This window comes from Accipiter gentilis, chromosome 8 (assembly GCF_929443795.1).
Source record: "Accipiter gentilis chromosome 8, bAccGen1.1, whole genome shotgun sequence".
Lineage (NCBI taxonomy): Eukaryota > Metazoa > Chordata > Aves > Accipitriformes > Accipitridae > Astur > Astur gentilis.
In genome coordinates, this window is record NC_064887.1 from 41,305,417 (window position 1) to 41,321,953 (window position 16,537).

The 16,537-nt window shown below is 40.7% G+C and overlaps 1 protein-coding gene across 3 annotated transcripts in view; it reads left to right on the forward strand.

Annotated features, from left to right (window-relative positions):
* Positions 1-16,537, forward strand: part of KDM4B (lysine demethylase 4B) — a 95,422-nt gene that overhangs the window by 5,599 nt on the left and 73,286 nt on the right. For all 3 annotated transcript variants that reach the window (XM_049807566.1, XM_049807567.1, XM_049807569.1), the window contains exons 2-5: positions 8,556-8,712; positions 10,898-11,073; positions 11,924-12,038; positions 14,101-14,294. In XM_049807566.1, coding sequence (XP_049663523.1) covers positions 8,556-8,712; positions 10,898-11,073; positions 11,924-12,038; positions 14,101-14,294 — 642 coding nt within the window. The remainder of the gene's footprint in view (positions 1-8,555; positions 8,713-10,897; positions 11,074-11,923; positions 12,039-14,100; positions 14,295-16,537) is intronic.

A 16,537-nucleotide genomic window follows, 5' to 3' on the forward strand; every position in this document is an offset into this window, starting at 1 on the left:
TTTCTGCTTTTTTCCAATACTTCCATATCATTGCAGTAATTATAATGAAGATAATGAAAGACAGCAAAGATAACTATTGTGTCACGCAGTAAACAAGTTCACAGGAAGCCTGGTTATAGAGTCTGTCTCAGTAGTGGTATGCTGATTTGTGTGTTTTTAGTATGAGTTTATCTTGCATATTCAGTAAAACAGTGAATCTGAGAGGCAGTTGGGTACTGATTCTGAATTTAGTCAGAAATAAACATTACAGAAGGCTGTTGACTACCTTGCTTCAGGCAATAATGAACTGTTTTAATTTCTTACAGATTTATTGCTCTTAAATCTAAACACTGTTTCTACTTTTAAATGCTATTTGTGACTAAATAATTTTGCTGCAGTTCGAAGAAATGTATGAGTAACTGTACACTTACATAGCTAAGAGGATGTTTTGAGGGAAAATTTTATTTTACTTTAATGAGCTACATATGCTGCTTGATTTCAAGTACAGGAGAATCTGGAATTCTGGAGAAGCCTTGTGGATTGTAAAATTAAATAGAAGATACTCTTGATTTGTCAAATCCCAAGCACTGTAGATCTTCATCCACTCGGCTGGTGTGTACTCACCGTGCCTGTATGGGAATGTTGTCTTTCTGTTCCTGTTTCTCAAATCTTTCCTCTGTTATGTTTAGTTAGACCTTATGAAGGATATACAAAACTCAGAACAATTTGGGAGGTTAAAAATGTAATGAATATGTAAATGATTCTGAGGAAAAGCTGTTTAAAATTCTTGCAGTAATCTTAGTCATTTAAAACTGGGCTGAGCAACACCACAACGAACTGCAGACTTACAAATTTACACTCTCTTTGTCTCTAATGCTGTAATCTGATTCTCAGGAATAAAGGGGAAGAAAGGAAAGTTGTCTCAGCTATGCTTGCAACACATAACTCTTCTCTAAAACTAGTGATATATAATTGCCTATTTTGTTTACAGTCTTGAAATTTTGCAAAAGTCTCTTTTGTTCTGCTAAGGAACTTCAATAGTGCCTGATTCGTGAGAATCTAGATGTAAGTTTAGGTATAATTAGTTGGCTTACTGAGAAAGGAAGTTGAAGAATCTGCCCTCTATGTTCCAGCCTAATTCATCAAAAAAATGCCATTTCAAATAAACACATGAGGTTTCCATTAATATTCGTGTGCAGTACTTAGTAGTCAAATGAGTTAAAAGTGAATTTAAAGAATACTTCCATGAACAGGGTTCTTACCTTGTTGTATGTGAAATGCCTCAGAAATGCTAAGCGAGTCAGAAGTTAATTCAGGCACACTTAAAATCAGTGTTTTGTTGTTTTTCGTTTAATTTTTTAACTTTACAGTATTTTCAATTGAGAATCAGGTGGGTTTTTTTCCCTCAGACTATTTCATTTCAAGTGTGCCAGGGACTTGGAAGTAGACTTGGGCAAGCTTTCCTACTTATTAATCCCAAAGGGAGCCTGCAGCCCAAGCCCAGCTGCAGGTCTGAGCCTGGGGATGTGGTGGTCCCTGAGGCAGAAGTTCCCTCCTAAGCATTTGTGAGAGCAAAGAGCAGAGGAAGGGGAAAAAAACTTGCAAAAAGGCTGTGGATCCTGATTTTTTTGTGATGCCCCTTGGCTGTCTGATTAGGTCTGTCCAATATGTTTTTGTTTTTGCTGAGAACAGTGTGTTATGCAGGTTGCTCTGCCTCCTCCCACACTCCATCAATGCCTGACTTGGCCTCATCTCCCTGAGAATGGGCATAAAACCAACGTGATTGACAGTTTAATTGAGGACAATGAGCTAAATGACCAAGTTTAACTCCTTTGTTCAGTTTTTTGGTTTTCCAAGCACTGGCAGTTGTTTTAAGGTATTGCCCAGGCCTGCAGGGAAAACAGTGAGTGATGCCTCTCTTGAAACGCAGGGGCAGCTGTGAGGTAAGCGATGATGTAAGGATGGATTTCCCGGGTGTCAAACATTCTGCAGGACTTTCCAGAGAGGGCATGGTGGTTGCCACCACAGTAGTTTGCTTCTCGGGGGTGGTGAAGTAGGACACGTCGTCTTGGCTGGTGGGGACCATGGCCAGGTAATGAGGAGATCTTAAAATGCTGTCCAGCCTGCCCTAGGGTGAGGAATCCTAGGATGAGTCGAACCTCTCTTTTTCTAGTTACTGTTGAAAGGGCAGGGGAGACTTAGCAGATGTATTTGAATCAATAGATAGAAGTTTTCCAGGGAAATTGCCAGGCAAGGCAAGAAGACAGAAGGTTGAACAATTTGGGTGTAGAAACAAGATTAGAGAATTTGTTGCCATTGATACTCAGTTTCCCATGGTGTTATGCAGTGCTGCCAGGCTTTGATTGCGCTCTGTCACATCCAGAGGGTTATAATGAAAAATGGAGGGCAAGGGAGGTTTTAAGATTTTGTTGTTATGATTTAAAAACCTTAAGGTACAGCATCTCTCTCTAACTTTCTAAAGTATTAAAACAGTAAATTATTTGCCTGGTAGCAGCTTCCTCCGCTCAGGAGTACAATGCACTCAGAATTTCTTCCCCAAGAGTTAGCTGCTATGTTTTCAGCATTTAAATGAATAATTTGTTATATATTAATGATTTTTGTGCTTTGTGCTGGACGTGACGTCGTCTTTATGTCTTCAATTATCTAAGCTATTTAGATCTGCCTCATTTAGATCTTTTCATTATATCTCCTCTTTTTTTCCTCCTCGGTATCTGGGACTTACTACACTTGCCTGCCTGGGTTTGGCATGCATTGTCCTTAGATGGTCTCCTGCAAGGGTGTGTAATTCACTGTCCTTAGGTAGTGTAATGAGCTGTGGAACTTAATTTTCTGAACTGCTAACAGCAGTTTTACTGGTGTTAAAAGTGCAGTACTGTTTGTTGTCTGCATTGATTAGATTGAGAGTTAGTAGGTTGAGTGTTCTGTAATAAAAGGGCAATTTGACTGAAGAGCACCAGTAGCCCTCAATCCATTTTTAGGTGTGTACAAACTCCAGTGTATGTAGGAGATAAGCTCTTCTGTTTGGGGAAGAGAGACTTGTGTTGTAGGAGGAGACTTTGTTATAAGTGTGCTTTCTAGAAAAGTTTAATCCACTAAGACTTTTCCTGTAACTGTTTCAGATGTTTGAAACTCTTTGTCGTGTGATGAAGCTGTGGTTTGAGATGGTGGCTTTTGCCTATTGCTGTAAAAGTCCTACCCCTGCAACTACCTGCTTATTTTAAAGCACAGCCATGTAACCAGTCAGCTCCCTGATCATTTTGCGCTGTGGCACCACAAATCATCATATTTGGCACAGGAGAAGAACAAATGGCCATGGATGGGAGCTCAGTAGCTGTCCAAGTTGGTACTGCTGTGAAATTTCCTCTTGCTTCAAACTGCGGCCAGCACTTTGTTTATTCTGTGAAATTTTGATGGCTGTGGTTCTTTTTTCTTCAGCAGGGTGTGACACTGGTGCCAGCGTGTGTGCCCACCACCAGTGCAGTCAGGCTAATGTGTATATTTTCTGTTCTGAGTTGGCAGCAGGTTCCAGGGTCTGCTCGGGAGGATATTTCCCTGTGTCTTTTCAGCCCCTTCCAACACAACCCAACCCAAGTGAAATCTTGTGGAGTCACTGTGGATGCTATGTATCCTTTTTTCACGAAGTTATTTTTGCTGCCTGCGGCATGCATGCCATGGTTTTGTCTACCAGATTTTGAACGCCTACTTTCTCCTTTTTTTGCTGTAGTCATATGTTCTAAAGGGCCTTCTCCTTAATCTTTTTGAATTTTGGTTGTGTGGTTTCAAGGCCTTTGGCAAAAAGCCAGTAAGAGGTTTTTGGGGGTTGATGGTAGAAAACCGTACCTTTGGAGAGACAGCAAATCGTTCAAAAGTATTTTTGCCAGTTGTATATGGTGTAATGTATATAGTAGCAGGGCATATGTCACTTGGGTAGAAGTTTAGCTTTAGACCTGGTGCCTTTTTTTCAAGGGCTCTGAAGGTACATGCATTCTGGTTTATCAAAGAAACTGATGATCCCAGAGAGCATATTAAGTTTGTTTAGCAAGATTAAAGATGGTGTTCTAGTGTTGCTGTATAAGCAAAACAAGTCCTCTGTCATAAATTCTGCAGTATTTTTACTGTTCAAACCCAGATTGATAATGGGGGGTTTATAGCAAACCAGCAGGACTGGTTTGCTTTACGTTTGCAGACCTGTGCCCTGGGTGTAGGCACAGTATTTAGCTCCAGTGCTGGTGCCTAAGGGCAGGTTTGTGTCTACTAATAGTCACTACCTTTAGTCAAAGTTACCCCCTGACTCGAAAGCGGAGGAGAATGAGTTGGCATTATCCACTCCTCCGAGATCAATAGTGGGGGAGCAGCGGGGAACTACTTGAAAGTCCCAAGCCTTTCCCTGGAGGAAGGATTCCCTGTCCTGCAAATCCTTTAGCAAGCGCAAGTTGTTGAACTCAGCTGCGTTTCTTGGGCTTTTTCTCTGCTGTACAAAGGTTTCAATCAACAGGTGTAGCATTTCGGTCACAAAAGTGTCTTGGATCACATAATTTTAGAGGGAAAAGTCTCTCACAGAAATTAAAAACTCTGCTCTTCGTGGCCACCGAGATCATCCCTCTGAAGACAAGTTTTAGCGTTTCTTTATCGCGGTTGCATATTAGAAGGTTTTCTTAATATTTCAGGTTGTTACGCTCTCTTACAAAGAAACAGAATGCACCCAGCTGAGAAAAATACCTTTAATAGTCAGGAACTAATAGGAGGCTTAGACTCTTTCTGCAAAATCATCGTTTTCAGTATTAATAGTGAAGAGAGAAGAGTTTGTTCACATCGTCACCATCCACCCCGCTGCACGGCAGAGCCATGAATGAAAAATGCTTTCAGTGTTCTCAGAATAGTCAGATTCTGCTGTGAAATCTTCCTCAGTGATGCTGGTGAGCTTATTACAGCACTTTCATTGAGGCTGTCTCCTGAAAATCCCATAAGGAAGCTGCAGGGTGGCTGGGCTCCTGTCGCAGCCCTGGGCTTGTCCAGCTGCCTTGGCCTCTTGTCCTCTGTGATACAGGTAGCTGGGAAGGAGGTAACAGTAAATACTGCCACTATTTATCCAAAATACATTAGTACTGCTATGTGCAAAGTAGTTAAGAAAGAAATATTTTTTTCCCTAAGCCTTCTCTGTGGCTTGAGTGTTTTGAGCTCCTTGGGGCTGGTGGGGGGAAGCACGTACAGGCAGGGGCTTTGGACGCTTCTCTTACTGAAGCAGTTGAACTGATTCTCCCTTCCTGTGTGCTCTGTGGCTTTTTTTTTGTAATAGATTAAGTAGTTTAGTTAGATGAAGGTACATTGCAGCAAACACTATCTAGGGTAGGTGTTAAGATGTTCCTTAGAATAAAGAGATGGGATTACACATGGAAAAATCTGTTGTGCTTTGCTGCCTCTGCACTACAGAGTTCCAGAGTGCCGAGTGACATTGTTTGTATTGAGGCAGATAGACCCTTTAATTAATTGATTAAGCTTTGCATGAAGTAGTTTTTGATCTCCCCCCCCCCCCCTCCCCCCCCCTCCCCTTTGTTGGAGCATGTATTTTGACTATTTGCTCCCGGTTAATTGAATAAAAATTGGAATTGCTGGAGATAATCTTGAGGAAAAGATGGAATAAAACCTGGCTTTGACTATTCCCCCCACCAGGTTGTGGCTAAAGTTGAAAATACTGGGAAGGCATCCCTGGAGCAGATGGTGCTGGCATGGATCCTTCTCAGGATGGAATTCAAGTTCCTTTCCCTGAGCCAGATACTCCTAACCAGCCGGTGGTGCGCAGTGCTGCTGCAGAGCCTGACTTGGTGCTTCCCGCTCGGGTGAACTTTCATGGCATTTCTAGAGCCGGTTTAAAAATAGCAGAAGTATTCTCAGTGAGGTCGCATTGGAGTAGAAGTTTGGGGATGGTTTCTTTCTGTGTCCCACTTCTCTGACAGTCAGTTTTCTTTTTATTTGACTCTTCACCAGGATCAGCTGTATTTTCCTGGTGAACAGTGTTTTTCTTCAGTAGTTTGGAGGAAACCTCTGGTAGATGGATTCTCAGAGCTCATCAACTCCTGTGGTTCATCTCGGGGATGGGAGACACTCTTTCCTTTTTTTTGTATTTCTGCAAAACATTTGTGTAGTAAATTGTTCTTGCGGGTATGGATCAAGTATGCTTCGTATCTTAAAATGTTGACCCTGAAATGTAGCAATTTTTTTTCTGTATGGCAAGATTGGAAATCTCTTTGGGCAGGGCCACCCTGAAGGTGGGAGGAATTGGTTAAAGGGCCTTTTTGTTTTAAGAGTGTGACAATTTCTGTTGGAAATGCAGTTTGTTAGCAGTATCTGTTGCGGTGAAGGGAGTGGAACAGTATCTTTTTCATCAGTTGGTTTTGCTTTGGGATATTGTGCAATATTGGGGGTTGAGGGAGGTGATTCTCCCCCTCTGCTCTCATGAGACCCCACCTGCATTGCTGTGTCCAGCTCTGGGGCCCCCAACATAAGAAGGACATGGACCTGTTGGAGCAAGTCCAGAAGAGGGCCATGAAGATGATCAGAGGGCTGCAGCACCTCTTCTGTGAAGACAGGCTGAGAGAGTTGGGGTTGTTCAGCCTGGAGAAGAGAAGGCTCTGGGGAGACCTTCTAGCAGCCTGCCAGTACCTGAAGGGGCCTACAAGAAAGCCAGAGAGAGACTTTTTACGTGGGCACGTAGTGACAGAACAAAGAGTAACGGCTTTAAACTGAAAGAGGGTAGATTTAGATTAGTTATAAGGAAGAAATTCTTCACTATGAGGGTGGTGAGGCACTGAAAGAGGTTGCCCAGAGAATTTGTGGATACCCCATCCCTGGCAGTGTTCAAGGCCAGGCTGGATGGGGCTTTGAGCATCCTGCTCTAGTGGAAGGTGTCCCTGCCCGTGGCAGGGGGGTTGGAACTAGATGATCTTTAAGGTCCTTTCCAACCCAAACCATTCTATGATTATAGTTTGATTTTATTATGAAGTATGCCTTACTTCTCTGGCTGCTGGCTTGGGAAGAGCTTTTCTGACATCGCTTTTAGTTTAGGGGTGCAGGAATGCTGCGGTTGAGGAGGCACCAGGCAGATGCTAGAGGATAGGATGAGCATATGAGAGGCTGTGATTTTATGCATGAAATTCCTTTAAAGACTGCATTGGGGAAGGGCTTAGACTCGCAGACCATTGTTTTGAAACAAATTTTACATAAAAGTTACTCTGAAAAACTCTAAAAGTTTCTGTTTTCTAGAATTTCAAGTCAAAACTTTTAATTTGCATTTGAAATGAAAAAATGTTTTACCCATTTAAAATTGTAAAGGAAACCTTGGTGCCCTGCGTGAGCTGGGTGTTGAGTCTGTACAAATTAGTGTGTGATGCTTTTAATTGTGGGAGGCAGGCGAGAATATCTGCTATCTCTTTGGAGAAGTGTGAGTTTTGTGCTATGCTCACTGATTAAAACACTAATATAGCAGTATTTGTCTGTTTTGTTTTGTTTTTCTGAACACAAAGAGTACTTTTAGTAGCATCTGGAAGACTTCTTGGCTAGTTTGAAATCAATTTAAATCCAAACTTACTTTGCATGTGATTTAGCAGTCACATTTGACATAGTGTTGCTGCACCTTTTATTCCTTAAAAGCCCCGTACTGCCCTCTCGTGATAGCTTGAGCATATTGTATGTGCTGTAGCTGCTTTTCTGACATAGAGTATTTTCATAGTTATATTTGCAACTGAAATGCCATTAGGACTTTTTGTTTGCCTTTATAAGTTTTCAGTATAGCCTTACAAAGATTCATTTTAAAAATTGTGCTTTTTGTCCTGAATGGCTTTGTGGGTTTTTTTTTTCCCCTTGCAAATTTGGAAGTAAATTGAGCAATTTTGCTTTTCACTTTGAAAGATGTTTTGAAATTGTGCACTACATTTCTTTTAAGAATTGTCTGACACTTTGTTTTGTCTTATGTACATCACAAATACAAAGTGTAATGAAGTTACAGTTTAAAAAAACTAATTTTATTATTTTTAATGTAGCCTAGCACATGGAAAAAAAAAAACAACACTGGCCAAAGCTTTTGTTATCAAACATAGATACAGAAAAAGATAAAGCACAAGGGGCAGCTAGTTCCACATACGCACCAAATAGGTGCTGAAGGTGGTGAGAAGTTTGTCGTTCGTTGACTCTCATTCTAATGAGATACTACTTCATACGATGAATGGAGGGGGCGATGTTAAGTCTATGATCTATATTTAGGCCCTATCTGATCTCTCAGATGTTACTGGTATCTGGAGTTCCCTGATACTTGACCCTTCTTAGGGCCCTGCTAACAAATAGACTAAGTGGATTTTTGGTCAGAAGCTCTTCATATCCATGTTAGAGGATAGTACTTACAAATACTTCCTTGGGGGAGTAGGGGAGAGAAATGAAAAATATATCCATGCCTTTCTGTGAAATTCATTAAAGCAACTAGAAAGAAAACAAAGGTTTTTAACCGGTATTTTTTTTCTTCTGCCTCTCTTCTTTCTTTATTCCTTTTTGTTTCCCCTCTTCAGGTGCTGCCGCCGAACTAGAAATATGGGGTCGGAAAACCCGCAGAATCCTGGCTGTAAGATCATGACCTTTCGTCCCACCCTTGAGGAATTTCGGGACTTTGGGAAATACATTGCTTACATGGAATCGCAAGGAGCTCACCGAGCAGGGCTTGCCAAGGTGAGTTGCCCTAGGTTAGGTAGTTGAAAGCTTCCTGAAGGCTGCCTTCCTGCGGCTCTGCTTTATGTAAGCTGTCTATGAAGTTCTATCACTCAGAAGCAGTTGGCTTTCATGTAGTCAAGCAGAGTGTGTTTTTGAAAATTGTGCTTGCAATCTCTGTCTCGTTTTACTGAGAGAGGAAAGGCATAAGAGTTACAAGCCTTTCATAAGAGTGAAAGAAATGTTTATTTGCAGGATGTCTTTTTCTGATCCCTAACTGGAAAACAAGGACATTCCCAGTCCTTGCAGAGATGGGTTAAGGGTATTTCCATGTCCTGGTTCTGTTGCTGAGGATATAGATAGTGGTAGACATGGTCCTCAAGGGCTGGAGACATGAGGTTTTCAGCTCCCCCAGAGCATAAAGGATCAAGCTTTTGAAGTCTGCTTAGGTTTTGATGGGGGAGAGAGGGTCTAAATCATATCTGTGTGAATGGGGGCAGACTTTTTACTCTTGCCCTTTTTATGTTCTGGGTTACCACCTTATGCTGACTTGAGTCTAGACCTGTATATGTGTCCTGTATGCATGTGTGATTTCCAAAATACCTGAAAGCCTTTTTGAGCTTTGGGAAGCAGCCCTCCAGCCAGCTCTGAAACATCTTTCTGCTTCCTTCCCATCCGTATGTTTACACTGAAACTGATGAAATGTTATGGGAACTCTTCATGTGAACTTCTAAATTCCAGTACTTTATATACAACTGCTTGGAAAAAATCCGGATTCATTGATTAGAGTATTTCTGTGGCTGTGTCGTGTTGCACCACAGGCTGAGGGAGATCATTTGTTCTGACAAGGTAGTTGTTACGTATGGTATTTAGCAGAACTTAATAAAGCACAGCAGAGAAATAAAGCTGTTAGGCATGAAATAATTCTTATTTCTTCTAAAACATAGGTCAATTATGGTTTTTATTACAGTTCTAAATAGAGCTGGGTATTGATAAAAAGCTCTCTGTGAAATGTTTCCTTGTCCATTCAAGTGTACTAGCAATTACATTCCATGAGTCTGCTAGGGTAGATTATTTTAATAAAGGTTGTTGGTGAATTCCAGATGTTGTGAAGAAATTACTCTACTTGTAGGACTAAATCTGAGCATTTCAAGTTAATTTTCATGTGTCTCTATTGCAACTGCAGTTCAGAGCCTTGTAATGGAAGTAGAGCTCATCATATCCTGGAGGAACCATGCCCATAAAAATCAGTAACTTGTCCTCCCGTTCCTGTAACTTTTTGGTTAATCCTTACACCAAATTAGATTGCAGATATTTTATTTTTTCATTCCACATGCCCGCTGAATGTCCTACTGATTGTTCTCTGATCTTGAGCCTAGAATTGCTGGCCAGCTCTTCTGTTTAAAATTACAGTTTTTCCAGATTCGCCACTGCTTTGCAGCAGTTTTTCTGCACAGCCTCCAAGAGTGAGGAAAGAGTTCTGGACACATTCCCCATGCTTTTCTTTTGTTCCTCTCTACCCCTTACCCCTTTTCATTTAAGGAGTTGGTCCCTGATGTGTCACCTACAAATACAAAAAACATCAACAGCAATAATGCAACAGGATTTTGAGCCTTCCTAGTTAAAAAAAAAACTTCCTAGTAAAAAACAAACCAAACAAAAAACCGCAAAACCCACCCCTCAAGAAAACCCTAATGTGAGTGGTCTTCTAGATGTAATAGTTGTTTACACTACTGTAAAGGTTATGGACTTGCAGAGATGCAACGTACTGATAGAACAGCTGGAGTCTTCATGCAGCTTTGTGGAATGGTAGGTGAGCGAGGAATGCCGTTATGGAGGGAAAGCATGTGCAGTCCTTTTGGCATGCAGCGTATTTCCTTGGTATAACTATATATCTTCTTATCATCACTGGCCATCTTCTGTGACGCTGTACGGATGGGACTGCTAGGAGGCAGGCGATCAGCCCTCTAACCATGTCAGCTAGTCCTGCACTTCAGCAGATGCAGAACAGGTGTCTTGTCATATGTGCTGGTTATTTGAGATGCTGCTGTTATCTGATAACCTGCAGCAGCAGAATGAAATACCTTCCACTTCAACAGTTTCTCTTCAGTAGAGGTTGTGTTTGCCTTTTGTGAACATAAAGTAGCGTGGTGTGTGGGGTTTTTTTTTTTCCATTATTTTTATTTTTTTTTCTTCCCAATTCCAGGTGATTCCTCCCAAGGAATGGAAGCCCCGAAAAACCTATGATGACATTGATGACATGGTTATTCCAGCTCCTATTCAGCAGGTGGTTACTGGACAGTCGGGGTTATTCACCCAGTATAATATACAGAAGAAACCTATGACTGTGGGAGAATACCGGCGTCTGGCTAATAGCGAGAAGTATGTTGGTGTTAAGTGATGTGCTTGTACTGTGAATGGGGGAGTTGTGCAGAAAGCTTTTCTTTATAGAAACAAGCTGAAAAGAAAATGTAGCCTTGTTAAATAGGAAGCATTTTTGAGGTAACAGCTTTTTCTTGAAAGCTTACATCCAGAATCTCAAACAAGTTAGTAACTTGGTAGCTTTTGGTATATCTTAGATCTTTTTCTGGGAGTTGTTACAGAAAGATTCTTCAAAGTCAGTATTTGGCTAAGAATCTGCCTGAAAAGAATGGCTTGGGATTCAAAGAAGAGCTCAGGGTGTATTAAAGGCTGAGGTAGAAATAAAGTATCTTGGAGTGCCTGAGCTAATACTAATAACACGAGTGTCTTCCGAAGGGACTGGGAACTTTGCAGAGCACTTCAGTTAGCTGGGACAAGCCAACTGAAACAACCTGCAGTTGCATCATTTTTCCAGAGTCACTTTCCCAGAGCTCTGGAGTACCCTGGGTTTTAACTTGACCAATACTGACATTATGCAATCGATTTTGAAATATTGCTAACACAGCATATACATGAGTGCTTTACCTGCCTTCAGCTCCCTGTGTAATAACTTCATCTCATGCATCCTTAGGATGGGGATCTGGTGCTTCACATGAGTGCACATCCTGTTTGTCAGTACGCACTAAGAGTAGAAAGATTTAAAAGGCAGTGGATTATATGAATCTGAGTAGAATTAAAAATGAAAAGCACCTTCAGTAACCTCCTGAGTGGGCCTACTTTGAAATGCATGGTTCTTCTCTGTCGTTAATCTGTCTGTGATTAGCGTTCCTTAGGACTTCTTACATCCTTATCTTTTCCATGTTCTTATCAGGTATTGTACTCCACGCCATCAAGATTTTGAAGATTTGGAGCGCAAGTACTGGAAGAACCTCACGTTTGTCTCGCCAATTTATGGGGCTGATATCAGTGGCTCGCTATATGATGCAGTAAGTGAAATGCTCCTCTCATTTATTTTAAATATGGTTATTGACTTTCTTAATGCTCTTTTCTTATTAAGGAACAGTTAATTCAGAATTAATTTGATTTAGCAACCTTAAAAAAAAAAGGCAAATAATATCTTTATTTTTCCCTCATTACAAAAGTGTGACTAAACTTCCCACCTTCCCCAGAGATTCAGGATAATAGAGTCAATGGAAGCTGTGAAAAGCTTAGTTTTACTGGAAAAAAATGAGGGGAAAAAAGTGATTTAATGAGTTCTTACAAAGCATGTGGCCAAAAATTGTATACAGCTTGCAGAAAAAGTTGTTAAAGAAAACTGGACTGGTATCATAGTGATGTGCCAAGATACATGTGGTGGTATGCAGGTAAATTAAAAGCAAGCTACTGATCCTGATCTCTGTAATGCTAGGGTTTGATTTTTGTTTGTGTGGGGTTTTTTAAGGGAATAAAATAGATTTCTGCTGAAGCACTGTAGAGAGCTAGAGACAAGCAGCATTTCAAGGAATGGGGTGCTTCATCAAAAATACTTTTTTTGATTCTTCACACAACTAAAATACTTACATTTGGATTTTTTCTTTGTAGACAGCTATAGTGGGATAAAATGCACCTGCATGCTAAATTATTTTACAATTCAAATTGTTTAAGCTTTTCCTTGGTGAAATTGCATCCTATGTCTAAAGTAATTCTGTTGTGGTTTCTTCTACTGTAACTGAAAAAGGTTGCTTATCTTCTTGCTCTGTTTAGGCAGCTAATCTAAAGCAGTGCCCTTCCTCTGTAGTTCTGAGTGGAAAGTGGCCCTTTTTTGGAGTGTTGTCTGATTGTCTGCAGTATAAACTGAATGTTGATGTATAAGTGTCTTTTTATTATCAATAAGGTATAATATGGAATTAACTGGAATAAACATAGATATCTGAGGTCTTCACAGCCACAGACATCCAAGTTATCCATAGTATTTAGTGCTTTGATGAGAGTATCACATTCTTGTCCATGGTATGATCAGGGAAGGTGACATAACCAGACACAAAAGCAAGCTTTAGGAGAAGTAGCTTCTGCAATGTACTGAATATACATTGTTTCCTTCAAGTTCCTATAAGCAGAAATTAAGTAATTGAATTACCAATCACACCTAAAGAGCATTTCCTATTGTCCAGCTACTGACATTGTTGAAAGCATTGAGGTGTGAGTCATGAAAAACATTCTCCTTCTGCATCATCTCACTTTTCAGCCGCTTCCTTTCTTCAGCCCTTTCTCCCTTGCCCCTGTTTTGGGGTTTTTTTTTCAGATTGATTTACAAAGTTTCAAGATCGAGCAGCTTGAGTTTCACTGTCTTGCAGTTACTCCAGCAAGCAGCATGAAGCTGGGATTGCTCGCATACCTATCAGTTACTTGCATGCAAGGGCTGTGAAGGAAACTGTTTCCTTTTGGAGACTGTATTACTCTTCAGGCAATATCAAGGTTAAAAATTTGTACCAGTTTATGTGACTTCTGTATTTCATAATCGAAGTAGAGAGAACCAACTATCAGATTTAGAACTTATGTTTATTCTCTTTCTGTTTGAATATTGATAACAACAAAACTCTCTTCCCTGTTCTTGTATCTGAAGCACGGAGCTGGTGTAGAGGCCTCTGCCACTTTGGGCACATTGAAGGCTAGTGTTTCTCATCAGCTGATACGTGTTCATCAGGTGAAGAATGTCTGGACGGAATAAGTAATTGACAGATGTGTATTTTACCCTTAGTTTATCTTATGTTTATTAGTTGAACAGTTTACTGAATGGTAGAGTATCACGTAGTACAAGTGCCTCTTCAGAGAACGCATTTAATGAGAAGCTAGTAATCAGTTCCCTTTGCCACAAAGTAGTGGTAATGCATCCTTTTCATGGTTATTGATGAACAGTGAAAGTAAGCTTTCTGGAAGGAGGTGGAATTAAATTAATGCAGATAACACTAGGATATCCACATTTTAAGGCATTGAAAAGAAGCTGTAGGCTGTCATTCTGCTTAGCAAGTCCTGATATGTTCTGGTACAAAAATTTCTTTTGAATTACAGGATGTGGAAGAATGGAATATTGGTAATCTGAACACTCTCTTGGACATGGTGGAACATGAGTGTGGCATTATCATAGAAGGTGTGAACACTCCCTACCTCTACTTTGGGATGTGGAAGACAACATTTGCTTGGCATACAGAAGACATGGATCTCTACAGTATCAACTACTTGCATTTTGGGGAGCCAAAATCCTGGTAAGTGATAGAGTACCTATAGACAGTGGCTACAAACCTTTGCCCTCACTTAAAGGCCACTGCAATACCCTTTTCTTCAGGTCTACCTAATTCCATCAGGCCTCTTAGTCTCTCACTTCCTCCCCCCCCCCCCCCCCCCATTTGAAAGCAGTTTTACTTTCTTTCATGCTGACTGGCTCAGAGGCCTAATTCCCGACTTTCTGGAAAACTAGCAGAATTAGGGAGACTTGTTGACATGAAAAGTAAAAACAGTTTTCAGCACTTGGGGCTTTTTGGAACCTAATGCATAGGAGAGCAGTCCCATTATGTGGGAGAGCAAATGATGGTGGGAATGTGTGGATGCTTCATATGCACTTCAATAGTGAGAGACTGTTGTTCTTGCGTTGTGCAGTAGGCAGGAGACATCTGTTACTTTAAAATTTTCATTATTTAAATAAGTAAGTATGCTTACAACTCCAGGGACAAGGTAGGTCAAAGGGTTACTTTTTCACGGTCAATTGTTAGGGTAATGATAAGCATTTTTCAATGCTGTTGATGCATAGACTGATTGGAAGAAACAGAAATAATCAATAGATAAGGGTGAAATGAAGAAGTTAGGAAATCCAGAATATGTTACCAAGAACCAGCCTACTTTTTTCTCAAGCCTCCTATTTAAAAGTATAGCCAGACACACTTAGCAACATGCAAGAGCTTTACTGAAGATCTTGATGTGACTAATAAATATTGACATTTTCGTGCAAATTGGAGCTTAAATGTCACTGTGAAGCTGCTGTCATTGTGCCCTGGCAGTGGCAGACAAGATCCTCCCATCTCTGCAATATGAGTCCCCAGGGGACACCAAGTATCTCCAGGCTGTTAGTGCCTGTGGGCATCTAAAAGCTACCAACAGCAAAGAGGCTGTAATGAATGGATATAGTGTTCTTTTACAGTCTTGAAAAGGAGTGGAAGGAGGGACTGAATCTGCAACATTCAGCTATAGTCTTAATGTGAATTTTAAAAATCTTTCCAACATGTCAGAAAATCGCCCCAGCATACCTGATTCTTAGTCTCCCTCTTTCAGGCAGATGCACAAGGATTTTTCAGAATCTCTGTAAACAAGCTTGATCTGAAGAAACCTGACTCTGGATTAGGAATGAAATGTGACACGCTGTCTCTCATTTTACATACTGTCAGTTTTTTCTTCAGCAGCAGGTCATCAAACGTGGGGTTTTTTTGGTCCCCATCCCCAGTAGGTGGTGCCACCAGCACGCGAGGAGCCTATCCTCTCCTTTACCCATACAGCCCAGTGACCACCAGCAAAGCCAGTGTCCTCTTGAGAGCTGGCTGCTCTTAGAGTCATATGAGCAACTGACCTGAGGTTTGTGTTAGGGTCATGCGATTGTGGCTGTCTCTGACTGCTCCTTTCATGCCTGCGTGTTTATCAGTTCTGCCTCATCTGTCTTTTCTGCTTGCTTTTTTTTTTCCGAGCCCAGAAAAGTAGAAAGAACAACAGATTACCTTGAAAAGAGAAGCTGGTTACAGCATGAAAATAAAGGCTGTTCCACAAACTCTTACATTGTGAGCAAAATTTACAGTAAACAGATGTTCAATGAAATATACATGAGTATTTTTAGGCTGACCTAAACTGTTTTTCTTCTTGCATGCATCTTAGGAACTTCATGCTATTGTTTGGTTTCGTGTCGGTTTGGGGTTTTTTTGGGGGGTGGTGGGGAGGTTTTGGTGTTTTGAGTTTTTTTGGGGTGGTTTTTCTTTTTTTCTTTTCTTAGTATTGTAGATACAATATATGGATATCCACATACTGTGTATATCATAAGGATGATAAACTCATTGCAGGAAGCTGTTGCCTCATCTTTACTAAACAGTGGTTTTTCCTTATGTCCATATATTTGTTGTTTCCGTGGGAAATACGGATTGCATAGTAGAGAAACAAACAAAACAAACCTCTAGACAGTAAAACCTGAAACACCTTTGTGTAGCATGTGTGTGTGAAGAGGTTAAGTATCAGAAAGAGGTGGAAACTGTAGATGGAAAATTGTATCTGGCTTAGAAGTTCTTGGTAGCTTTTATTTCTGTCTAATCTTCTGAGGATTTGGAGAAGATGCTGAGGAACACCTAATATTCCCCTAAGAGGGGTTTTGGTTGTTGAAGAGTTCAGTCACTACTGCTTATAATTGGAATAGAGAATAGAAATAATAAAATTGTTTTGTAAAGGAGCTCAGGCATTGCTGGTAAAAAATCAAAGC